This window comes from Trichomonas vaginalis, chromosome IV, assembly GCF_026262505.1.
Source record: "Trichomonas vaginalis G3 chromosome IV, whole genome shotgun sequence".
NCBI classification, from domain to species: Eukaryota; Parabasalia; order Trichomonadida; family Trichomonadidae; genus Trichomonas; species Trichomonas vaginalis.
In genome coordinates this window covers 2,175,488-2,200,882 of record NC_067206.1, presented here as the reverse complement: position 1 = coordinate 2,200,882, position 25,395 = coordinate 2,175,488, and the positions used below count along the sequence as shown (strand labels likewise).

Sequence of the window (25,395 nt, the reverse complement as noted above, 5' to 3'; positions counted from 1 at the left end):
GAGATAACAAAAGTGTCTCTGTCTTTAAAGAATTTGGCGTCTCTCATCTTGAAAGATTCGATCCAGGTCATGTATCAAAAATATCTCAAAAGATTTTACAAAGTTCTCAGCTTCTCATAAGACAGTTGAAGTTTTCAACGACAAGACTCAGAAGATTGAAAAAATAGAGAGACCTTTCTGGGGTCTGAATGCAAGCCTAAGTATGTGGCTTTGGTCATGTTTTGCCGAAGAAAATATTGACAAACGTACGAAAATGTGGGAGAATTGTGTCTACCATTACATAGGCAATCATTCTTTTTGCGAACCGCTCAATTACAAATGCTTTGAATGGCAAAAAGGTGTCAATTCGATCCAACTTCAATTCATGCTCTATGACTGGGTTCACAAATGGACACCCATAGTTTCCAAAGTTTCTTCCATTGGATCTACCTGCATGAATGAAGCGTTTAACTCCAAAATTGCATGCTATTTGGACAAATCAAGAGCCTGGAAGAACATTAACATTAGAGTTAACGTTGCAATCTTAGAATGGAATGATCCAGAGCATTTTCTCGGAGATATACAAAAAGCATTACATCTTTCCCCACTTCCAGAAGATTATGTCAAATCATTTGAAGAGAATTGTTACTCCAAAATGATATTGAAACAAAAAACTGTTACAAAAGGTTCTAAAAAACAGAACAAATACAAAAAATCCATTCAGAGTGTACCAGGAGGAGATTATCAAGTTTTCAAGTCCGAATGGGAATCAGAAGACGAAGACATTGATGACTTTGATTAACGAAAATTACATTTTATTTATTGTTTTTGTTTTTAATTAAATTATTATTATGCTCATTTTCTTATTTTGATTTTTTCTCATTATGATATAAATAATTTATTAATGCATTTATCCAATAATTATGCTATGATATTTTTATGCCTTATTTCATTTCTCTTATATTTGATAATCTGGTAAAATATAGTTCAGACTATAATCATTTTAGATTATTGATATATTTATATAGGTTAGAATAAAATTAGTTTCATTTTCTACTTTTATTTTGAATTAATAATTTATAATATCAAATATTATGGCGTAACCTCTCCTTTAAAATATAGATATATATAGGCCTATAGAGTTTATTGGCACTCTCAAAACTCTAGAATTTTGAGTTTACTATACCCTTAATATGAAAGAGAAAGTTGTTTTGTCACTTTTCACGATCATTTTTTTAATGGAAAATTTTGTTTCGATTTCGGTTCTAAATACACATCAGCTCTTTCATAAACATCGGGAAAAGCAATATTGCTGATAAATGACCAGTAATTGGACTTTTTCTTATTCAGCAACTTTCACTTACGACGTCAGACACAAAGATTACCAAATTTTACATTCATATGGAATTGAAATATATTATAAAATTGATGGAGGTGGTCAAAGTTATCTTTTTTCAAGATCAAATGGTGTTTGGACCATTGGTGAGTTTGAGTTTAAGTTACTTTACGAAAACGTTGAAAGCAGTGACTACATCAACATCATATATGATGTCACAAACAAAGGAACTAGATCTCACTCACTTGGTATTTCATCTTATGCAGGACTTTATATTGATAACCAAGGAACTAGCACTGTCATTAATCCACTTGAAGGAAATCTCGGATTTGAAGGAATCTACAATGATCATTCAGCGAAATTCATCCTTCGAGGAACAGAAAGAGTCACTGATGTTGATACAATTTTTTATTATAGAACTAACAGTGATTATACTCTTGGTAATTTATGGAAAAATCGAAGTAGTTATGATACTAAACCAGTTGGAATTGATTCATGGTTTGCATTTAGTTGGCAAAACAGAAATTTTGAACCAGAAGAAGAGAAAAAGTTTTCATTTTTAATTGGAAGAGGAGAATACATCGACAACTACAAAATAACACTGAAAACACCAGTCAAAGATTTCTATCCTCTTATATCAGCAATTCGAAACGAAGTCAGTGTCAGTTCAGTGAAAGAAGGCGTCAAAGTTGAATTGTTCCGAAGTACAGACGGTGTCAACGAAGAAAAGATTGACTCATTCACTGACAACGGCTCTTCACGCGAGATCATCGACTCTGCTCCAAACATCCCATCTAGTGGCTGGCACACAATCAAATACCATCTGACTTCAGACAAGTTCCCCCCTGTCTACTATTCGTTCAGAGTTTTGTCGACTGATAAACCAGAACTAGAAGTTGAAGGAGATGTCAAAACTGAGTACTTTGCAAACGAAGTTTTCCCTTTGAAGGTAACAATTTATGACGATTCGACTGTTTTTCTGATAACAAGAGAAGATGACACGGTTTTAGAGAACGAAAAAGTCATTTGTAACGGTGAATCTATTACCAAAACTATAAACATAACAATTCCCAATGACCGAGTTGACACTGTCCATGTGTTTAGGATTAGACTGAGGGATGAGTTCAATATCGAGTCTGATGAATTCAGTTTCACGTACAAAGTTGTTGAGGTTCGTCCTGACATTGTCTTATCCAGAGCTCTGAGACTTTATTATAATGTTTTGTCTTCTATTGAAGTATCAGGAAGATTCAGGAATTTCCTTGGTCCGACAGAACTTTGTTTGTTTACTTCTATCAATGGAAGTTCTCCTTCAAATCAAAAGTGTGAAAGTGTTTCAGACAATCAGTTTCACGATTTCCGATTCTACTACAAAATCACATCCTCCATTGATAGTATTAACAATCTTACCATTTATTGCCTTAACTCAGATCAAACGAAATCAAATGTTACCTTTCATGAATTTGGAATTATTTCTCAACCAATTCTTCAAAGAATGCATTCATGTGTGAATTCACAAGAACTGGAATGGTACGTTCTTTTCGTGCCATTAATTGATTTCTCATAGTGTTATCATAAAAAAATTATGTTATGGAATATTTATCTAAATGTTTATTAATAAAAAATGAGATGTTATGAAATTTTGGAGTTGAATATTTTGTCATTCGGAGAGACTTGGGCAACTCATGTCTCCAAGAGTGATACAAAGATTATTCAAACATATTATATTTTAAGTTTATGATAGATTTTTGTTTATATATTTTAATCTAAACAAGAAAAGAAACATATTAATATTACAAAACAAATCACATAAATTGCTTTAAATAGTCATCTTGACCAGCAGAAGAAAGTTTTTCAGGGGACATAAACTTCTTTCTCGACGTTGTTGAGAAGATATGTCCATTCTTTGCCAATTCAGATAAGAAACTATTATAATCTTGCACTTTAATTTCATCTGATTCATGAATTTCTTTTTCTGCTTCTTCAATTACTTCCTTTTCTACAGCTTCCACTTTCTCTATGCTATCCCATGCAGGGGGGATGAAATAATTAGTTCTTTCGCATACTTTGTCCCAATAAAATTCTGAAATTTGTTCTCTCAAAGACAAATAAATGAACAACTCAAGCGCAATCTTAGATTTTGATAGTGTAATTGATGCACCATAAGGAATGGCTGCTTCTCTGAGATAGTTCATGTAGCCATCGAACTTCGGATCTGATAAATCTTCAAGAGATTCGTCGAATGTCCCAACAAAAACAGTAGGAACATATGTATTTATCTTCATAGTGCTTTGGGAATGGTTAATAGGATCTTTCGAACATATTGTAGAATAGTATTTTTCAAGATCTTTTTGTCTTGTCGTATTTTCGAAAAATTGATTCAGTGAAGTATAAAGTGGAGCAATTATATTAGTAACATCTGTTGAAATAGTAGTCGGATGATTGATATCGAATGTAAAAATAATGCATGATTTGTCGATATTCTCTTTAATTAAATCAAATAATAAATTATTATAGGCTGTATCATTAAATTCGTATATGTGTATTAGATATTTGTTATCATGAACAAAGTCGGTGTATTCATAGCCAAATGTCGATCGAGATTGTAATTCTTTAACTTCTGGTGAAAAATTTGCTATTAATGAAGATTTTCCACTACCATGACGTCCAATTAGGAAAAAGTAACAGTCTGTCAGTTCTGGTAGCGCTCCGCGGGCAAGATCTAAAAGTTTTGTAAGCGAATCATTCATTTTATTGGAATAAAAGTGACAAATAAAAAATATTAATAATTTTTAGGAACCAAGTCTCAGTGCTTCTAGATCATCTATGTAAGAGGAAATTTTATTAAAAATCAATATTTCATATGTAATTATTGCAAATTGGATTATCTATCATGAAGCAATCGTTCTTTAAAGAATACTCACATATACTGTGACTCTGTTTAAACCAAATTGTATATTACTGCTATACAGAATTGACATTACTATGATATTCATAGATTGTATCTTCCAAGTCTCCCGGAGTGACACGCTGTTCAGCATTGATAACTTGAATGCTGAACTTTGATCGGCAATGTGCAATAATACACATGCACGTAGACTGGGAAAAAATTTCGAATGGACTCAAATGTTGAATAAAAAATCAACATGCTCCATTTCTCAAAAAAAGATAAAATTAATATACGTATGTGTATGGTAATATGGTCATGCAAGAGATTGGCTATTTCATTTTTTGATTAAAAAAGTGACAATGCTTGTTGAATTTAGGGTTTTAACAGGAGAACGCTTTCGTTTGAACCTCCTGGCAAATGCTTCAATCAAGCAGATCAAGCAATTTCTTGTCAACAAAAACTATTTACAACCAGGAGTTATCAAAATAATTTTTCGTGCACATTATTTACACGATTTAGTTACTATATCTTCATTAAACATGAAACCATCAGATTTTTTATTATGTCTTAGCCGTCCTGTTAAAGATGTTCCATCAAATTCTCAAGAAAATCAAGAAGCTAATCAACAGAATGCAACCGAAAACCAGCAAGAAGGACAAGATCAACAACAGAATCAAAATCAAAACGATTCTGAGAGCGAAGAATCTCGAAGAACTTTGGCCGATTTAGGTTTTACGCGCGAAGAAGCTTATATTGCATTACGACTATCTCAAGGAGATGTGCAAAGAGCTGCAGAACTTCTTGTCTATCACAGAAATCAAAGAAATGGCAATTCAAACAACATTCCTCCTCCAGATATTCCTCAAACAGTTTTTCAGCTTCCACAGCAGCAAAATCCTCTTAGAAACATAGTAAATGTCGAACAAGCCACAAGTCAAAACAACAGAGACGATGTTGACAGCATCGAAATCAATAGTGATAGTGACTACTATTATTCTGATTACGAAGATGACGAACCCAATTTCCTTGGATCAGGGAAGAATATTCCTATTGTAGAAGAAATAAAGAAGCATCCAGAAAAGCTTGTAACCATAATTCAAACTGTTGACTCAATGGATCATGATTTTGCAACCACGATACGTTCAAATCCAGAAGCCTTCCTCACAAAGATCGGTGCTGATCCAAGAAGGTACCAATGCGAAGAAATCAGATTTATTTCACCCGAATTTAGGTTTTTGCCCTCAGGAATTCGCCGTAGCATGAGAAACATCCTCATGATGAACAAGCAAGGCCTGTTTAACATCGTGGAGATGCTCGCGGAAACAAATCCAGCCGAATTTGAGAATCCTGTCAGAACAAACCCAGAGGGTTTTATAATCGCTCTAGGATTGGATCCGAGCGAATATGATTGCGACAGCATAAGAATTGGGACACAACCAACTTTGCAGGAGATCTCAAAAAATTTGACACAAGAAGAACTTGCTGAGGTCAAGTATTTGAATAACCTTGGTATAGGAATCAACTATATCTTGAATAGACTTCAATATTATAATCACAACGTGAAATTGTTGCATGATGAGTTAACTGCTTTTAAGAAATGATTTGTTAACTGTCAGAACATTTTTGCCATAGGAAAATTTAATATTTCTATCGTAATTTGTGCGAAATTTAATTTTTATTATTTTTGTTTAATATTTTTTTGTTTTTTGATATGTTGGCGCCATAGCTATTGCTAGTACTTCAAAATACTCTATTATAGAATAATTTTTCAATGAAATTAATTTTTCATATCAAAACATGTTCCAAACTAAACAAATACTATAATTTAATTTTTTCTGATTAAACCTTTGGTATTAAATCGAATCTGATTTCTATCTCTTTATTAACAAAATAAACAATTGAATAACTAAGGCATTTATGAAGGAAGCAATAAAAATAGAAAAACTTTTCTTATTTTGATTGAAAATTGACATAAAAATTGATATTTTGACAGACTTAATATTTCACTGAAATTACCCTTAAATTGTGCTAATGATTAAATAATAAGATTTAATAACCGTAACCATAAAAACATCGTTCAAAAAAAAATGATGCTATTTCTTTTCCTAATTTGCTCCAAACTGCGAGAAAGGTTAAAAGATGTTGGACACAAGTTAAAAGATGAAGTTGTGCATAAGGCTGAAGATGTTGGGCATCAGATAAAAGATGAAGCTGAGAGTAAGTTAGAAGATGCTGGGCATAAGTTAGAAGATGCTGGGCATAAGGCTGGAAATCAATTGGCTGATGTTGTTGTAAAGGGATATGAAGCACTTGTAGATAAAGGAAAAGCAGAAACGAAGAGAGTATGGAGAAAGGTAGGGCATCAAGTAGAATCTTGGGCTGAACAAATATGCTTTGTTCTTCGACATTCAACTGAGTCTCAATATGCAAATCCGGCTATGGTATTTGGATATGTCGGTCAATCCGAAACAGAAAAATATATGAATGAAGCAAAAGACGCAGCTTCTTATGATTTTGGCGACACAGTGAATACTAAAGCAAAAGGTGATGAACAAAGTCCTTGTGTTCACCAAGGACAAGCCATAATTGAGGGAGATAACCTTGCGCTATTATCAAGTTATGGACTATATAGAATTGATACTAATACCCATGAATTCCGCACTCAATCAGTGTACAACGATACGGAAATTACCGAAGAAGGACAATTGGCTGTGCTCCATAAATATGAAGTTATTTTCACAGTCCAAACCGATGCAACAAAGAAAGACGGAACAGTAGATGAATACAGAAAACTTACACCAGAAGAGATTGAACAATTGGTTCGCATGTTTGTAGAACATATTAAGAAGGCAATGAAAAGATTAGTGAAGCAAATTTTCTGATTTATTTGATTTTTGAATTTATCCAATAAAGTTTGTATTTAGGGCCAACATTCCATGGATTTTTGTTTTTCTTGTTTGACATTTCTATTTCTTTATCATCAACAGTAAAATACCTATATAAAAACTGGTATAACTTGAATACTGACATTTATTATTGCAAATTTTTACTAATATTAGTTAATAAACATTGAGAATTTAAAAAAAAACAAATAAATTAAAAATATCACTACAAACAATCAAATACAAAAGGTCCAATTACGATCAAAACCATAATTTCCTCAATTCAAATTGTTTTGTTTGAAATATAATCAATAGATGAAGACAACATGAGTTTTGAGAAGTCCAGTGGTTGCGAGAACTTCAATCCATCAACTGAAAGCAGGAATCTAGATAGAGCAACTGCATTCTTTGGAGGATCCATTGCCATAACTGGACAGAACAGAGAGAACACGTCATCGAAGGACATATTAGTATTTCCCTTCCCTCCCAAGTTATTCTTCACAAATTGGTCGATAGATCTGACAGCTTTAAATGTTTGGTAGACAATATCATAAGGATTAGTCAAGAAATGCAAGCTATTGAGTATTCTTGTTGCATCGATGAGATCTGGTGATATAGAAACTATTTCTTCAAACGGTTGATTCATATAAACTGGTAGCATGATATTTTCAACGATTTGTAGCTCTTTTGGTGTCTGTCGCCTTATCACAGCACATTTTTCTACAAACATCTCTGATCCCTCCTCTGAAAACAAAAAGAAATTCTTGACCAAGCTAATTTCGTCAAACATGACTCGAACTATAGCAGAATGCATAACAAGCCTCTCATTTGCATTCTTCGGCTCGAAAAGTAAGTTAAACGATTTATTTACTTGGTCTAATTCTTTCATATTGATTCTGCGTTTAGTTAATGTCTTAATTACATTGGCAACGCATATATCGAACCTCTGTATTGTCTTCGATGCTTCTGTGAAATCAGCAAAAGCTGCGTCAAAACTGTTATAAGGAGAAAAATCAAGGTCTGTATCAACGAATTTGGTAGCTTCGGCAAGGGTCTGCTTCATTAGATTGATGTTGAGTCTTTCTTCGATGCTCTGATCAAGTCTTGCCAAATAATTTAAAATTGAATTTGAATGATGAATGATTTTCTTGACAGTGGGGTGGTTGTCGTACTCCCTCATTACTCGTGCTTTATAGCCTTCAATGTCAAATTCCATAAAACACTCAGAATCAAAGCAACTATTGATATAAACAGTAACATCATTGATGATTCGGGCTTTTTGCTCGTAAAACTCTGATTTAAACTTATTGATTTGTAATTGAAGTTTGTTGATTTTTTTAATCATAAAATTTTGAATTGGTTTGTCGTATCTTGTGGATTTTTTAGTGATAATAGGCTTAGGAATGATCTGCGCATGAACACTTGTGGTTACATACAATTGCGTAAGATCAGAAAGCTTAACAAATAATTGCGGAAATATTTCTTTAAATTTACTGATGTTTTCTGGGGTAGGAATAACTGGTATGAAGAACCTGACAACTTTGGGATCAAATTTGTCTTCAGGAAGTGAATTAATGTGATATTCCATGACTTAACAAAAAAATAACGATAAAAATGAATTCAATTAGTGGGAATTTTTTTTTAGTCCTTGTAAGAAATTTTGTTATTGAATTATCCTCACCTTATCATCTTTCAAGAAATGATCGGATTGAAGAAGAGTAACAATACATAGGCATTCTCTATACAATTCATCAACGAAAGTTCAACAAAATGTAATAAATATTCAGAAAAGTATAAAACTGAAGCTTTCTGACGGCAAACCACAATAACAAATTTCTCATTAATCCCATTTTACTGCATTACAATTGGTTATAAGCAAAATATTAGTTAAATTGTTTTTAAAATAGACTAAATACTTAATTTATACAATATTTAGTATAATATTTTACCTTATTTGGTCATATACACTCATGTTTTAATATAAATGTTGTTAGATTACAAGATCCTAGCGTCGATATTATTAAATGATAATAAATTCTTAAAATTCTCCTTGGATTCATCATATTTTAAGAAATGTAAGCAATTTGTAATGATGCCCGGGCCTTGCTAAATATTCTTTAAAAAAAATCTCAGAAAAATCAAGCAACTAGACTGAATAAACACTCTAAATCTCAATTTTCTTTTACAGGATGCTTAGATGTGAATTACTTTAGACAGAACCTAAAAAATTTTAAGAAGTGCTACCACTCTCAATTTTGAGTTTTTTGCTCAAAATATATGGGAAAATAGTTTTATTATATATCATAGATGCCAAATGTGTCGTTTATTTGGATTTTTTATTTAGCGGTTGTTCTCAAAAAAGAACCTTAAATATTTGACACTCTCACTTTTTCAGCATCCTGATAATATGTTATGAACGAATTTCATAAACAGAAGTCGAAATAATTGAATATGGACACGTTAGATTTCATTGAATTTCTTTGAAGCACCACTATCAATATTTTGTTTGATTATTAACAAATTTTTATTTTTCTATATATTCATCATTATCTTTGAGTTTGTAAGTAAGAATACATGAATATTATTTTGTCAAAGCAATATTTTTTACTTCAAAAATTCTCATTGCAAAAGATTTCCAATATTTTTATCTAATCATTATGACTATCGTATTGTCAATTAGACAATCAACTTCTTACATTCAATAAATACTATAATGCGAGAGTTTAACGTAGTTTTCAAAGATAATTTAAAAAATGATACTGTTATCTTTCACATTAACCATCGTAATATAGATACTAATATCTTTATTCATATTATATGATCTTTACGAAGCTTAATTCATGCTATATTCACTAATTGATCAAAAAATATTTGTTATTCCTTAACAATTGCAAAATATGAAAAGCTTAATAGCTGTATCTATAGTGCTCATTACTGAGCTATATTGAAGCAGTAAATTATAGAAACTTAAGACTGTGCAATCTACTGATTTGTCGTTGACTATTGATAATGTTACTTTTGTTAGATAAAAATTATATAAATATATTAGTGTTTAATTATAAATATCGGACATTTTGACTTCGGTTTCTCTGAGTTTATATTCGAGTTTCATTTCAACATCTGCCAAATCTAAAAATGGTTGATAGTCTGTAGATAAGGAATCCCATTTTCCGTGTTTAACTGCATACAAAATATTTTCGAAGTGGTTAAAGAAAGGATTATAACTGATCTGGATATCCTGGGCCTCCCAGAAACCTAGCGATGACTGTTTGTAGTAAATCATAAATAGATTTAGTGAAACAGTTGAGATGACTGACCATTCATTGACATTTGGAGCAGCAATGATTACTCCTGTCTTCTCATGCATGAATACAAAATTTGCTGTTCCGGAGCCAGCTGTAGTAACTAAAACTAATGACGTAGAAATTTCTTTTGCAAAAACAGACAATCTCTTCTCCATGCAATCGATTTCTTTCCATACATACTTTGGGTATTTCTTCATTCCTAATTTTATGATTTCATTGATATTCGTCAGCACTCTCGGATAATTGATTCTGTTTAGAAAATTTATCCTTGTTGGTTTGATTTTATTTAGTTTTAATTTTTGTTTTAAAATTTTGGATAATAATGGAACAGAATATACTAGTTTGCCAAGAAATGGAACAAAATTCTTCACATAATATAAGTCATTGCAGAAGACATATCCATTTTCTTCATAAATTAAGTCACTTGAATTAAATCCAAAAAGTGACAAAAATTCTTTACTTTTTTCTTCATTGAAAGTTGTTAAAACTTTGGCTCCGTTCAGTAGTTCTTTTGGTACGATAACTAGTGATGCCAAGAAATCGTAAATGAAGTGTCCGTATATTGTCTGGCAGTTGTTATTAAAGCATAAAATTTTGTCACATGTTTTTGTAATATTTTTTACAATTTTTTGGTCTCCGAGTTTTTCTTTGTTTCTGAATGTTAGGAAATGCCCTTCTGCTAGGATTTCTGCGGTAGAAGAGACACAGCAATTCTTAATATGGACAATCGTGTCGATTTCACTGAATGTGGAAACAGCATAAAAAGTGACTCCTTTTGACAAATCAAGATTTGAGCGCAATTGGTTAGTTATATTTGAAGAAGACTTGAAGTTAACGATTTGATGTTCACTAATGAAACTGAGAGCTAAGTCATCATAGAAGATTTGGTCAAATACATTTTGAAAATCATAAATTAACTCAAAACAAGAAGGAACTGTATTTGATCTTATGTAAAACACCAGAAAATTAATGATTGTGAAGATTAAAAAGAAAGTTGTATGTCTAATTAATGTCTTAGGTGTGGTTTTAATTCCAACTATCTCGAATTACAAAAAAGTGACAAAAATTTCTAGACTGAAATAAATTTACGAAATCTCTTTATTCATGGGAAAAAAATTTTTATGAAAAACTTAGTTAATGTTAGTATAATAAAAACAGGCAAAGCGATGCCTGCTTTGTAATTTTATTTTTTAACATTTATCAAAATATATAATACAGAATATCCATTAAAAGAAAAATATGATTTGTAACAAGTTTGATGATTGATTAAGAAAATTCTAGATACGACACCAAATTCATGAAAGATAACATTTGATTTCGTTTGATCTGAGTTAAGGCAATAAATGGTAAGATTGTTAATACTATCAATGGAGGATGTGATTTTGTAGTAGAATCGGAAATCGTGAAACTGATTGTCTGAAACACTTTCACACTTTTGATTTGAAGGAGAACTTCCATTGATAGAAGTAAACAAACAAAGTTCTGTCGGACCAAGGAAATTCCTGAATCTTCCTGATACTTCAATAGAAGACAAAACATTATAATAAAGTCTCAGAGCTCTGGATAAGACAATGTCAGGGCGAACCTCAACAACTTTGTACGTGAAACTGAATTCATCAGACTCGATATTGAACTCATCCCTCAGTCTAATCCTAAACACATGGACAGTGTCAACTCGGTCATTGGGAATTGTTATGTTTATAGTTTTGGTAATAGATTCACCATTACAAATGACTTTTTCGTTCTCTAAAACCGTGTCATCTTCTCTTGTTATCAGAAAAACAGTCGAATCGTCATAAATTGTTACCTTCAAAGGGAAAACTTCGTTTGCAAAGTACTCAGTTTTGACATCTCCTTCAACTTCTAGTTCTGGTTTATCAGTCGACAAAACTCTGAACGAATAGTAGACAGGGGGGAACTTGTCTGAAGTCAGATGGTATTTGATTGTGTGCCAGCCACTAGATGGGATGTTTGGAGCAGAGTCGATGATCTCGCGTGAAGAGCCGTTGTCAGTGAATGAGTCAATCTTTTCTTCGTTGACACCGTCTGTACTTCGGAACAATTCAACTTTGACGCCTTCTTTCACTGAACTGACACTGACTTCGTTTCGAATTGCTGATATAAGAGGATAGAAATCTTTGACTGGTGTTTTCAGTGTTATTTTGTAGTTGTCGATGTATTCTCCTCTTCCAATCAAAAATGAAAACTTTTTCTCTTCTTGTGGTTCAAAATTTCTGTTTTGCCAACTAAATGCAAACCATGAATCAATTCCAACTGGTTTAGTATCATAACTACTTCGATTTTTCCATAAATTACCAAGAGTAGAATCACTGTTAGTTCTATAATAAAAAATTGTATCAACATCAGTGACTCTTTCTGTTCCTCGAAGGATGAATTTCGCTGAATGATCATTGTAGATTCCTTCAAATCCGAAATTTCCTTCAAGCGGATTAATGACAGTGCTAGTTCCGTGGTTATCAATATAAAGTCCTGCATAAGATGAAATACCAAGTGAGTGAGATCTAGTTCCTTTGTTTGTGACATCATATATGATGTTGATGTAGTCACTGCTTTCAACGTTTTCGTAAAGTAACTTAAACTCAAACTCACCAATGGTCCAAACACCATTTGATCTTGAAAAAAGATAACTTTGACCGCCTCCATCAATTTTATAATATATTTCAATTCCATATGAATGTAAAATTTGGTAATCTTTGTGTCTGACGTCGTAAGTGAAAGTTGCTGAATAAGAAAAAGTCCAATTACTGGTCATTTATCAGCAATATTGCTTTTCCCGATGTTTATGAAAGAGCTGATGCGTATTTAGAACCGAAATCGAAACAAAATTTTCCATTAAAAAAATGATCGTGAAAAGTGACAAAAATACCAAAAAGTATAAATTTAAGTATTTTTAAATCAGAAAGTTAAAACACTCTATTTATCAATATAAAAATACAAAATAAACAATATTTTGGATTAATTTTCTTCAATTGAATCATCTCCATCCTTTTCTATGTTTCTAAGTTTTTCTTGTACCTTAGAAATTATCGTGTACATCTCTGTTTCGTTGTTCAGTAAAGTGAAAATCAAAGCCTCGAAAATAACCCAGTATCTCTGTTCCTCTTCAGTGCAGAGGTCTTTAAATGCCTGGTTATCCATGCAAATCGGTCCAATGGCCAAGTAAATCGATAACAAATTGAAAGATTTTCCCAAAATCACCGCTTTTTCAAGCAAACTCCTTGTTTTCATGATTTCTCTCTCATGTGAGTGCGTTGTAGCAATTTGGTCGATATTTCTTACAACTCTCATTATATTTCTAAACGAAATCTTGAAATCTTCCAAAGAAATCGTCTGCAAAACCTCAACGCACTCCCAGAACAGGCCATTCGCAGACTTTGTGGTGAACTCTATGTATATATCATCCAGAGCCGTGTTCTTCTGCTGCAGGAGGTTGAACCACCAGTCGTTTACTTTGTTTATGTCCTTTTCCAGGCCGCTGATGTACTTAGAGAAGTAACTTTGTGCTAGAACAAGGAACTGCATCTGCCGGAGAAGCCTCTCGTCAAACATGGTCGATGCTTTTCGAAATGCAAAGTTCATGTACTTATATCCCCTTTCGAATGCCATGTTTGCGGCTTTTTCTGCTATTTGCGTGATGGATAGGCGGAGTCCTGCCTCAGATATCTCAATCCATCGGTCTAGCTGCTTGGAACAAAGCCGGAACTCCATCATCCTCTCAAATTTGCGGGATTGAGAGACCTGGTACGATATCGTACGCCTCAAAATGTATTCGCGTACATCATTGCTCACAAAACCTAGTTCCTTCGAGTTGATCAGCTGGTCGTACGGATCATTCGTTTGGGATTCGAGATGGAGGAAGATTCTCTCGTAGTCGCTCGCTCCCTCTGGCATCTTGTATGTTTGGGAGAAAACAATGGGTCTGTTGATCTGGATTTGGGGAATATTTCTACGGTAGAAAATTTTTACCCAGAAGAGATGGAAATTGTTGGTTATGTCTGCTTTGGCGTTGATTATACTCATGGGAATCGATTTTACTTGGGAGTATGCATTCAAAACAGTGACAAAATCGGCGCTGGTGGTCAGAATGAGGATATACTGGTGGCCAAATGATATATAGTTATTGGGGAGCTCTAGGTTTGAGGTATTCGCTTGAACTTTCTCGCAAATTTCGGATTTGATTTTTTCATCGTTAATTATAAGATCAAAAATGGATCTGAGTATTGGGATGCGTAGTTCAAGCGAATTATTCTGAAACCATGTTGCAGAAAACTCATATAGTAATGTGTTGATGAAAAAATTAATAAAATCTGTTTCTCCCCATTGTTGGAGCATCATTTTAAGCAATGTTGTGTGGGATTGTGTAAGTAATGGGAGGGATGAGTCGATGGCCTGTAGTAATATCTGTTGGTAGTATAATAAAATTGAATCAGGTAATTTTCCTTTTTTGAACCTAGTTTCTGAGCGCATTCTCTCTGAAAGTGAGAAAACTGAGCTTTCGTAAAATCTATACATGCATGGAGTTCTGAAAAATGGAAGTAAAATTTCTGTTGCGATTGATTTGTCTTCGATCGAAACGGCATTAACATAGAAGGGGAATGCAAGTTGAATGTGCTCTTTCGAAGAGAAGAAACCGTATATTGATGGAATTGAAGATTGAATTAAAAAATAAAAAGAAGTTGTTCCTTTTAGCTTAAGAACTGCTTGAAATAAGTTTGATGCATCTTGTTGAACCATTTGGTATAGTTGTGCGACTTGTTGTAAAATTTGAGGGGAAATTTTAGGCGGAATTACTTCTTGTGGACGGAAAATGAATGATGGAAGATAATGGAGTTGTGGAATAAGTCCTTCGAATGAGATTTTAGATGTAAGAAAAGGAGAAATGGTAATTATTCGATGAATTCTAACTAATTTTTCCCTTTTTGCTTCAACATTCTCCATAAATTCAACTATAGATTCATTCGATGTTTGAGGAACGTGTTTTTTAAGAAAGTGGTAGAGTTCAAGTTCTTCTTCCATCAAGCGATCAAATGAAAAATGAAAAATTTATAAAATTTTGTTTAAAATATTAAAGTATGCAATACGGAATAAGCAGATCAACACAAAATACAATGAACCTTAGGAAAAGCTGGCTAAAATTATTGGCTTTATTTATATTCATATAATCCAAACATGTTGTGTATAATGTATTTTTCAGATTAAATTCTTTGTAACTTACAAAACAAAAAATATCTGATATCAAAAATGATGAATCTGAGGACATACTGCAAGCAAATAGATAATACAAATACATACAAACTTTATATACAAAGCAATACAAAACAAATATATATATAAACAAATACAAACAAAAATTTATGAAGGTAGTGATGCTGCAATAGCTGCTGCAAACGCTTGGATTGGTGACAATGGGTAACCGCATACAATATTATATGTTGTGTCATCAAATTTTCCAAAAGTCATCACATCTCTTTTGTGGTTAGATTCATGGTAAAGAATAAAGTTATTTGCTCCCGGTAATGATAGTTTTCCGTCAAATGTTGTGTCATAAGTATCTCCAACCTGAGTTGGAAGTCTCATTTTCATTCTTATTGATTCTTTTGCCATTCGCGATACATATTCAACTAGCATTGAATCCTCCCGAATGTCTACGCAGAAAGATTGATATCGGCCGTTGATTTTTTTTAATGCTGGGATGACCAGATCAAAATATTGGAGTTTTGGGTTTGAATTAAGTAGTATAGCGCATATTTCTGCTGGTGGTGATAGTCCCGTCATGCAAACATTCTGATATTTTTTCAAAGCGTTATATCTTAATTCCCCGATCATTTTATCTCCAAAAAACAATTCAATTCTTGCACCTCTATTCCCTCCATATACATGAGCGCTTAATCTCTGTATTTTATCAAGATCCGCTGGAAGAAACAAAGAATATATGATAGAACTGCGTCCATCATCATTAATTTTGAATGTCATATTGATGGTCTGCTTAGGACTGCATGGTAGAAAGTACAAACCTGAAAATGTAAGTTCTTTTCCGTCAGAAAAAGGATCGAAATTTTTATCAATAGTCTCTTGGGATTGTGATTTACCAAGCAACGATTCCTTTGGAGGTGTCAAAATCTCAGTACTTTGGAATTTCTCCCTCGAAAAAGATGAATGAGTTCCTGTATTGAATAATTCTGTTGATTTGTTAAGCATTGATGACTGCTTCCTATTTCTCGGTCTTGCTGCAAGCTTATCTGATGTTTCAGATAAAGAAATTCTATTTACGCTATCTTTTGCATCTTCATACTTATCTTGAGAATTTTGATTGATTAAACTATTAAGTGGTGCACTAGACGAATATCTTTTATCTGGCGAACGAAAGATTTTTGGTGTATTTCGCTTTCCGGGTAATTTTAAATGCAATGGCTTGATCTCTGATGTTGATAATGCAGCATCAAAAAATTCGAAGCTCATTCTAAACTGCGCCTTGTCATCATCGAGATAAGGCGCAGTAGTCCGTGTTTCCATTCAAATCAAATTGAATAATTCTCAAAATTAATACTTAGAGTTATTTTTATATACTATAACAACAAAGCATTTTATTAATAGCAAAAAAATTGTGAAGGTAACCGTTTTTAGAGTTTTATGAATTCAGGCGACAAAGAATCGAGTTTGCATATAACTTTCTAATAAAATAGATACTCTTTGTTGATTATCAGTTGATTCCCTATAATTGGAGTTAGAAAAACAAAAAAATAGCAATCACAAAATTTATCAATATGCCATGTTTGGATAAAAAATATACTTTTCACTATCTATAGCATTTATTATTAATAATCTAAAATAATATGACATTAAAATATTTTTTTGACTTAAAAGTAGTGAGTTGTATATTGGGATTAATAAGAAAAGATATTCTCTTCGAATATATCCATTTCCGCCGGTTGTAACTGGAGATCAACTGACATGAGTTCAGTTATATTATTGGAAACATCTGGTTGAATAAAAAGCTCTTTTGTTTGTTTAATATCTAGTGTAGAATCGCGAAACTCAAGATTCCTAAATCTGTCATAAATGAAGATTTGATTTTCAATGTAAATGCACTTATGAAGAATTTGGTTCTTTGTTTTATTTTTGATATAAGTAATAACAATTGTAGTATCATTTTCATGGTAATAAGTAACATAGGACAAATTGCATTTTTCGATTGAAGCAATATATACCATTATATCATTAACATTAGCATTAGATTTGGACATTTGATGGATATTTTTAATGCCATCTATGAGGGAACTTGTTTCTATTGCTGGATTTCCGAAAACCCGTTTCATATTGTAAAATATTAGAGGATGTTTTATTGTCGTCTGGAAAAAGTGACAAAATTATTATTGTCGTCTAAAAAGGTGACAAATTATTATTGTCGTCTGGAAAAGTGACAAAATTATCATTGTCGTCTAAAAAATAGATTTTTCAAGCATGTTTCGGTACCTAAATAAAGGAAGAACATCAATTCCATCTATGTATATAGTATGCAAACACGCATGATATATGGAGTAGCTCTTTATCTGGCTAAAAATCCTATTATTTGAAAATTCGCATTGTCGTCTAAAACCGCCAGACGACAATAATAATACCCCAAAATATTACATGATGGAACTTTTTCTTTAATACTGGCTTCCACTGCTGCTGAATAGCCAGATTAAGTACAAATTTTATTCGATCCCCTTCCCTTGGTAATTTTCCCGCCAAGCCGTGCTGTGCCAGGAACTGGACAAAATGATATATATTCATATCTGGTACTTTTGATAAATAGTCTTGTCTATATTTTTCAAAATCCTTTCGTAAATTTACAAATCCTTCAACGCATCTTTTTAAACTTTCAGCATCTCCTTTATTGTAATTGATTAAAGTTTCCCTAAGAAATTCTTGAATCTCGATCTTGGAATGGCAAGTCATTACAGTATATACATGGCACGATGGGCGCTACTTTTTTGGCGCCAGCGGCGCCGCCCGCGCCTCCGGTGGCTCCCACTGGTGGGGAGGAGACGATAGAAAAAGATATAAATTTTACTAAAAAAATTGAATTTTGGAAATTCTTTTGATTTTTTTGAATGATTTACGAAGAGATTGAACACATTTTGTACTATGAAATATCGTTATTAATAAATTTACTTCTTAAACACATATTAAAATCGCAATTTTGAATATTTTTATGATTTTTTTTGACCCGATCACTTGCGCCCGCGCCCACTGGGAGGGGTGCTTGTAAAGTATTCAAAAATCAATGTAAACATTTCAATTTTTGCTCCCACCTCCCATTGGGAGGGGGGCATATATCTTGTAGCGTTCAAGTTCAAGTGATGAAAATGCATAAGAAAGCTCCTTAATCATACCGATAGAAACAGCATTAGGGGCGCCAAATGGCGCTCGGTGAGGTTTCTCATAAAAGCTTAATTTCAGGTATCCATAATCATAACCTGTCAGACGCAATAATTCATTAGCACACAATCATCGTTTCTCAATCAAGAAACGAAACGCACGATTGATTATGCTGGCCATTAAATTTTCATATCAAATAATTTACTACTTCAAGAAAAATTAAAGACTATCATCAACCAAAGCTTAAAATTCTCAGTGTTTACAACTCTCATACTTCGAATATGCATATTTCCAAAATAGCATGAAAATTTTTTTCATTTGAGCTCATTTTCTTTTGTTCTATTAACTAATGCATGCAGTACAAGCTTGTTATACGTATACTTAATAAGTAAGGTCTTAAGGGAAATAATAAAAAAGAATTTTGCTATTAATTATATTAAACAATATTTATTTGTAATTTCGTGATAATTATATTTCTTATTACAAAGTAAAGGTATTTGATGTTGCATGCTAAGTTCGGTCAATGATAGAAATTGAGTGGAAATTAATCGTCGAGGAAGTACGATTATGTAAAGTAAAAAAATGTTGTGGGATTTTTAATATTATATATTATTTTATAATAAAATTTTTTTGAGTCATTTTAAGAAGCACATATAATTTTTTGAATTTAAAAATTAAAGTAGTGTCAAACAAATTTATCACTTAATTTAATACTCAGATTTCTTAAAATTAATGAAAAAAAGGTTTTCTGAGAACTTTTGAGAATGGTTTTCAAATTCCATTATTGAAAATATATAGGTATTGTATGAAATTCAAACTCTATATTTATTAAAATTCTAAATTTTTAATAAAATAACTTTTCAGAGGAATATGATTTTGAATGGTTGATTAATAAGTATAAAAATGTCTACGATTTTAAGGAGGGAATTGTTCCGTATGAGGTATACATCATAACTATATACCTCATAAGGAACAATTCCCTCTTGATAGCTGGGAAACTTTCTCTGAATAACTTATCATTTGGAGAAAGTTCCCCAGCTATCTATTAGGAACTAAAGGCTATGAGGCACTAATATATAATCAGTGCCTCATAGCCTTTAGTTTCCTATTAAAAACGAGAAAACTTGTTCGAAATGATAAACAATTTCGAACAAGTTTTCTCGTTTTAAGGAGGGAATTGTTCCTTATGAGGTATACATCATAACTATATACCTCATAAGGAACAATTCCCTCTTGATATCCTGGATATTTTTGAATATATTTTTTTAATTAAAGTTCTCAAAAGTATTATCAAAAGTGATTTTTTTAAAATATCTCCAATTAATTAACTAATTAAAAGTATTATATTTTTAAAATTAAATAGTTTTTCAATTTTTTTGAAGGAATTGAGATACTTCCCACGACAATAAAATTGAGAGGTTTACATTATGACTGATCTTAGCATACAACATTGATATAATGTTTGCCTTACAAAAATGTTTCCTTTGTCTTGCCACCATAGGTATTCTATTTTGTCACTTTTTGCGCCCGCCGTGCCATGTATATTACAGTAAAATCAATGATGGGAAAAAGTAAATTAAATAATTCACTTAAGGGTGGCTTCCGACCAAATTGTCACTTTTTAGCCCAAGTGAGAAAATTTCGTAATTTATAACCAAGTTTTTTAAAATCTATATTTAATAAAGATTCTATTTTTCTTATTAAATTTCAAAAATGAGGGGGTTCGGAATTGTCCACAAATTGCCGAGGGGGGCACAAACTTGCCCAGTGAGGTGAAGTGAAAAGTGACGTGTTTACATGTCAGAAATGTAAAGTGTCAGATTTGAAACAAAAATGGATTAATTTATTATTATATGATAGAGAGATTTGGTAAGTTACTATCAAATTTGTAAGTAAGGGGAAAAAAAGTAAGAAAGAAAAAAATTTAAAAAAATAAAAAGCCACTCGCTTCGCTCGCGGTTGACAAAAAGAACAAATTCGAAAAATAATTGTATGAAATTACGAAACTAAGCCACTCGCTTCGCTCGCGGCTTAAGAAAAGAACAGATTCGAAAAAAGATTGTATGAAATTACGAAACTAAGCCCCTCGCTTCGCTCGCGGCTGACGAAAAGAACAGATTTGAAAAAAGATTGTACGAAACTACGAAACTAAGCCGCGAGCGAAGCGAGCGGCTTAAGTAAACAACATATTTCAGATTATCGATACTAAAAATTTTTTTATTTTATTACATTTTTTTTTGCATTTTTTTAAGGGTGCACACGAGAGGATCATGTAAACTTCAGAATTTAGAACCTTATTTTTAGGCATTATCTTGGCTACCTATTTAGGCTCGAAAAGCAAAAAATATCAAAAAATACAACTTGACTCCATTATGACCCTTTCATGGAGGTAGTTTTTATCCGCTAGTATTTTCCCTTTGAATCTCTTTACAATTCGAAATCAAATTCAAAACTCAGTAGAAGAAAGGAAGAATCGACTTACTACGGTTGTAATACGAATAAATATATATATTTAATTATTTTTATTTACATAATAATTGTTTGAAGCTCATATTCCATCAAATTTTTAAATAAAAACATTAAAATGTTGAAAATGTTCATATATTTTAATAGGGTTTTGGCACTTTATTGAGGAATTACTACATACATAGTCGAACTGAACTTGATATTTTGAAATTTAAATTATTTATCAAAATTAAAATTTAACTTGAAATTTATAATTATTTAGTCATATTTTGCATAATTCTAAGTAGATTTTGTAAAAAATCAAGAAAGAAAAATTTTAACGTGCTTTATTTTTTCTTTTTATAATAATACATATTATTATATAATTAACATATTCATAATTTTCACCCTTTCAAAAATATAATCCTCCTCCTCTCAAATAAACGTACATATGGGTGGCCTCTTTTTTCAAAAAATTAAAATTTGAAATTTTGGGCTCAAATATTAGAGATTTTTTCAACCTTCAACGATATATGTTGTCTATATCAGACCTCCTTTCTTTTTGATACTTAACATTGTTCCTAAATCTTAGCCGTTAAGGCTGTTCTGAAAATATTTTTTTTTCGAAAAAATTCGAAAAAAATTCTTAAAATTCAAAAATCCCTTAATTCTTGAGGATTTTGGAAAAAAGTTTTTACATGAACATGTGTATATTAGATGAAGTATATTGATAAGGTAAAAATCAAATTTTATTGCATATTCATCGAGAAAATAAACTAACGAATCCCTCAAAATTGAGAGGGTAATCCTCCTCCTCTCAAATAAACGTACATATGGGTGCACCCTTAAGAAGCTAAATTCTGAAGTTTACATGATCCTCTCGTGTGCACCCTTAAAAAATGCAAAAAAATTGAATACTTTACTGGCTGGGCAAATTTGTCGCGGCCCCAATTGCCGAAAGGGTTTTTGCCAGTTTTGAATCCGCTTATTTTGATCGACCAAAATTATAATAAATATAATTTTCGATAAGTATTCTACCCAAATGATTCTTCAAAAAATTATTTTTCGGATTTTATTCCGCAAAAAAACGTGACAGAAAACGCCTATAAAATTTCGAATTTTCCCTAAAAAATTCAGTGCAGGTCGATTTAAGAGATTTTTCAAAAATAATCATATCAGTAGATAGGGTATAATATAGAGAAGCTTTATGAATAACTTAAAATCCGGGAAACTCAATATTCAACGAGAAAAACGCTTAACGAATCTCACTTTTGGTGTAAACATCACAAAAAATTGAGAGGGCTTTCTGGTCGGAAGCCTCCCTTAATTTGGTCAGAAATTTGAAAACATTCTGAATGATACAAAAAAAGTGAACGTGCTTTTTTGTAAATGAAAATCCAGATTTAGAATATATTTTCACAATTTATGCTTTTATCGCAAAATAATTATTGAATTGAATGCTCTTTACATTTTTGAATCTTGAGTTTAATTTTGATTAATAAAGAGAAATATAAGAAAGAAAATTTGCTATCATTATTTGTTAAAAACAAAGTCTCATCACACTTTTCAATGCTCGATTTTTAAAAACTGTTTAAAAATGGAGCTTATATTGAAATAGTGTAGAGACTAAAAATTACCACAGACTATTTCAGAGGATTGAGTTGCCACTCAATCCTCTGAAAAGTCTGAGGTAATTTGCAAAATTATTTCACTTTTTCAGAAAAAGTAAATTTAGCGGTTAAACAAGAAATAAAATTTTATACTTGCGCACAAAAAATAGTTTTACAAATACTCTGCTATTAACTACTGTGAAATTTATTGGAAGAAATTAAGAAAAACCGATTTATTCCTTTCAATTCGAACTGTCAAAAAAAGTTAATATTCAAAAGCTTTGAATTTTGAACAGTTAGGCAATAGATTCAAAACAAACAATCTGCTCATCGATGTAATATTTAATGTTTAAACTCGTTTGAGTATTACAATATACTTGATTGTTGAAAGGAGTTAAAAAAATTAGATTCATTCAATATTTATTCATCGAATGAATAAAAAGATGTTTTTTTGAATAAATCGCAGTAAAATTGTGATGTGAATATTGTGTTACTCAAAACGGGAATGAATATTCATAAAAAATTAATAAAATGGAAAGAATGTTAATGATCAAAATCACGGCACTAGAGAACCCACTAATGAAATTTTTCAATGCGGTCAATATTTTCATTAATAAATTGCATTAATCTGAAATCTATTATTCATCTTCAAACTAAAAATGAATGAAATTTTTCTATCTACCCAAAAACAAGATTTATTATCTCAAAGCATGTAATTAAAAAATGTTATATATATGATTTCGCTTGGACTCTTCTACTCTTCGATTGGTAAATTTTCCTCTTTTATTCGATAAAAATTATTGTTTGAAACTTGAATTTAATTTGTGAAACGCAATCAAAATTAGGATATCAATAATAAATTAATACTTATTTCTATTATTAATTGAGGTTCAAAAAGATATAGATCAACACTTGCATTCTTCATTCTTTATATCCTCCTCTGAGGATCACAAAAATTCTGTAAGAATGATTTTTTTTTCTTCCATTAACTCCTACATTTTCTGTCAAATTTGATATTTCTTCCAAGTAATCACATTTCCTCTAGATTAAATACAGTGTTTTGATGAAGGGGAAATCACAAAATATAAATCTCAAGTCAATATTAAATTTGATTATTTCTTTTTCATGATTAAACCTTTAAGATTTATTTGTCTTTGGTACTCGATTTCAATAAAGCCTATCTATAATATCAATGAAAGAGTTAATATATATCTTTATTTATATACATCAAATAACAACTTTTCCATAATCAACTTTAGGCCACTCTTTGTGTTCGAGATAATATATAACAGCTTTGAAAGCGTCTTCAGTCTTCTTCAAGCTCATTGGCTCAGTAGTTGGGTAGACCGCGTGGTTGATCTGTGGCTCAATCACGAGACAAGTGTGGATATTGAGAGATCCGAGGGCAAAGAGCGTTGAGTTATCATAAACTTTTCCGAAGAGAATTATGACCATACATGACTGAGGCAGGAAGAAACATTTGAAAACGTTACTTCCTGTAACGAGATACAAAACTTGGGCTCGTCCCCAGGTCTTGCAGATGGTGGATATGGAGTTAGCATTGTCAATGAATGCTTCCCAGTTGTACTGAGGGAAGAGAGTCTTTACTGTTTTGACAACTTCTTTGAAATTAGGAACTCTCCTGATTTTTCCTTTTCTGTTGGACAAAATATATCTGTCTGGTTTGACATCCATTAGATTGTATTTTTCTTTGAACAAAATACTTAAGTTTTTAAATGCTGGCCCATAATGAGAGACATGTGTTCTCGGATTGTCTGCCACGTAAACATGGTTGGCATAAACCCATTGATATCTGTTTAATTTGAGAAATCGCTTCTCAAGTCCAAAAGCGGGTAAGAATTTTCTTGCAAGGAAATAAGAAGTGAAACAAAGTATATACGATTTATCACGAACTTCTTTGGGTATCAGAATTAATGGTGCAAGAACGTCATTAACGAAATGACCAAAACTATATACGTATAAATGACCAAGAGCAATAACACTGTCATATGATCCAACAACCTTTCCTGGGTAGAAATCAAAAAGAGATTTAATGTACCAGGCTGCTGGTGGTCTGTACATAAGAGAATCCAAGGTTGCAACAAATGTTGATGGAGAAACATAACAATCTCGTAAATGAACAATTGTTGCAACTATTGAATTTGCATGATGAACTTGGTTTGATATGTTTAATTTGTAATTTACTTGATCAACACCATCATTAAGTACGAAGAGGATATCTTTGCGTGGAATTTTGAAGCTTTCGTTATAATGTATATATTCAACTACGTGATCTTCTATAAATCCCGAATGATTAAACATTGTTGGACTCAAGAAAACTCTTTTGTTTATAGCGCCTGCATAGGAGGTAGGAGTAGCAAGAACAAAGAAGAGAAAAGTATATAGAACTGGTATTATAAGAATTTTTCGTGATACTTTTGCAAATCTTCTCCCCCTCATTTTGTTCATACAAAATTTTCAAAATTTATAAAAAAAATTGCGAAATTTTGGAATCAATAGATCATTTAATATGATGTATTTTCAATGAGAATATGATCAATGT

General features: G+C 31.8%; 11 protein-coding genes across 11 annotated transcripts, besides 8 other annotated features; 4 read left to right on the top strand and 7 right to left on the bottom strand.

Moving 5' to 3' along the window:
- Positions 1–364: 364 nt before the first annotated feature.
- On the top strand, positions 365–781 carry TVAGG3_0013410 (uncharacterized protein; the record flags this gene model as incomplete). Its single annotated transcript, XM_001290872.1, has 1 exon — positions 365–781. One exon carries the CDS (start codon positions 365–367, stop codon positions 779–781), a length of 417 nt encoding a protein of 138 aa, XP_001290873.1.
- Positions 782–1,145: 364 nt separating this feature from the next.
- Positions 1,146–1,167: a mobile genetic element.
- Positions 1,146–1,167: a terminal%2Cinverted (terminal inverted repeat of Kolobok-1_TV transposon ID:TVAGG3_0013400).
- Positions 1,168–1,222: 55 nt separating this feature from the next.
- Positions 1,223–2,898, top strand: TVAGG3_0013390 (uncharacterized protein; the record flags this gene model as incomplete). The annotated part of the gene is made up of 1 exon (XM_001579733.2): positions 1,299–2,882. One exon carries the CDS (start codon positions 1,299–1,301, stop codon positions 2,880–2,882), a length of 1,584 nt encoding a protein of 527 aa, XP_001579783.2.
- A 79-nt stretch (positions 2,899–2,977) lies between these two features.
- On the bottom strand, positions 2,978–4,080 carry TVAGG3_0013380 (dynein light intermediate chain family; the record flags this gene model as incomplete). The annotated part of the gene is made up of 1 exon (XM_001579734.1): positions 3,121–4,065. One exon carries the CDS (start codon positions 4,063–4,065, stop codon positions 3,121–3,123), a length of 945 nt encoding a protein of 314 aa, XP_001579784.1.
- Positions 4,081–4,188: 108 nt separating this feature from the next.
- TVAGG3_0013370 (UV excision repair protein RAD23 family) lies at positions 4,189–6,194 on the top strand (the record flags this gene model as incomplete). The annotated part of the gene is made up of 1 exon (XM_001579735.1): positions 4,565–5,806. One exon carries the CDS (start codon positions 4,565–4,567, stop codon positions 5,804–5,806), a length of 1,242 nt encoding a protein of 413 aa, XP_001579785.1.
- A 59-nt stretch (positions 6,195–6,253) lies between these two features.
- TVAGG3_0013360 (uncharacterized protein) lies at positions 6,254–7,129 on the top strand (the record flags this gene model as incomplete). Its single annotated transcript, XM_001579736.2, has 1 exon — positions 6,293–7,087. One exon carries the CDS (start codon positions 6,293–6,295, stop codon positions 7,085–7,087), a length of 795 nt encoding a protein of 264 aa, XP_001579786.2.
- A 160-nt stretch (positions 7,130–7,289) lies between these two features.
- On the bottom strand, positions 7,290–8,963 carry TVAGG3_0013350 (uncharacterized protein; the record flags this gene model as incomplete). The annotated part of the gene is made up of 1 exon (XM_001579737.1): positions 7,371–8,675. The coding sequence occupies one exon, from the start codon at positions 8,673–8,675 to the stop codon at positions 7,371–7,373; it is 1,305 nt and encodes a 434-aa protein (XP_001579787.1).
- A 1,176-nt stretch (positions 8,964–10,139) lies between these two features.
- TVAGG3_0013340 (protein of unknown function, DUF563 family) lies at positions 10,140–10,589 on the bottom strand (the record flags this gene model as incomplete). The annotated part of the gene is made up of 1 exon (XM_001579738.1): positions 10,140–10,589. The coding sequence occupies one exon, from the start codon at positions 10,587–10,589 to the stop codon at positions 10,140–10,142; it is 450 nt and encodes a 149-aa protein (XP_001579788.1).
- A 986-nt stretch (positions 10,590–11,575) lies between these two features.
- TVAGG3_0013330 (uncharacterized protein) lies at positions 11,576–13,165 on the bottom strand (the record flags this gene model as incomplete). Its single annotated transcript, XM_001579739.1, has 1 exon — positions 11,576–13,165. The coding sequence occupies one exon, from the start codon at positions 13,163–13,165 to the stop codon at positions 11,576–11,578; it is 1,590 nt and encodes a 529-aa protein (XP_001579789.1).
- Positions 13,166–13,300: 135 nt separating this feature from the next.
- On the bottom strand, positions 13,301–15,431 carry TVAGG3_0013320 (uncharacterized protein; the record flags this gene model as incomplete). Its single annotated transcript, XM_001579740.1, has 1 exon — positions 13,369–15,429. One exon carries the CDS (start codon positions 15,427–15,429, stop codon positions 13,369–13,371), a length of 2,061 nt encoding a protein of 686 aa, XP_001579790.1.
- Positions 15,432–15,765: 334 nt separating this feature from the next.
- On the bottom strand, positions 15,766–16,926 carry TVAGG3_0013310 (tubby protein, chain A domain-containing protein; the record flags this gene model as incomplete). Its single annotated transcript, XM_001579741.1, has 1 exon — positions 15,766–16,926. One exon carries the CDS (start codon positions 16,924–16,926, stop codon positions 15,766–15,768), a length of 1,161 nt encoding a protein of 386 aa, XP_001579791.1.
- Positions 16,927–19,697: 2,771 nt separating this feature from the next.
- Positions 19,698–20,011: a mobile genetic element.
- Positions 20,012–20,522: 511 nt separating this feature from the next.
- Positions 20,523–20,545: a mobile genetic element.
- Positions 20,523–20,545: a terminal%2Cinverted (terminal inverted repeat of MuDR-6/TvMULE4 transposon ID:TVAGG3_0013290).
- A 169-nt stretch (positions 20,546–20,714) lies between these two features.
- Positions 20,715–20,880: a mobile genetic element.
- A 148-nt stretch (positions 20,881–21,028) lies between these two features.
- Positions 21,029–22,067: a mobile genetic element.
- Positions 22,068–22,171: a mobile genetic element.
- Positions 22,172–24,038: 1,867 nt separating this feature from the next.
- Positions 24,039–25,301, bottom strand: TVAGG3_0013250 (glycosyltransferase family; the record flags this gene model as incomplete). Its single annotated transcript, XM_001579742.2, has 1 exon — positions 24,060–25,301. One exon carries the CDS (start codon positions 25,299–25,301, stop codon positions 24,060–24,062), a length of 1,242 nt encoding a protein of 413 aa, XP_001579792.1.
- Between the last annotated feature and the right edge of the window lie 94 nt (positions 25,302–25,395).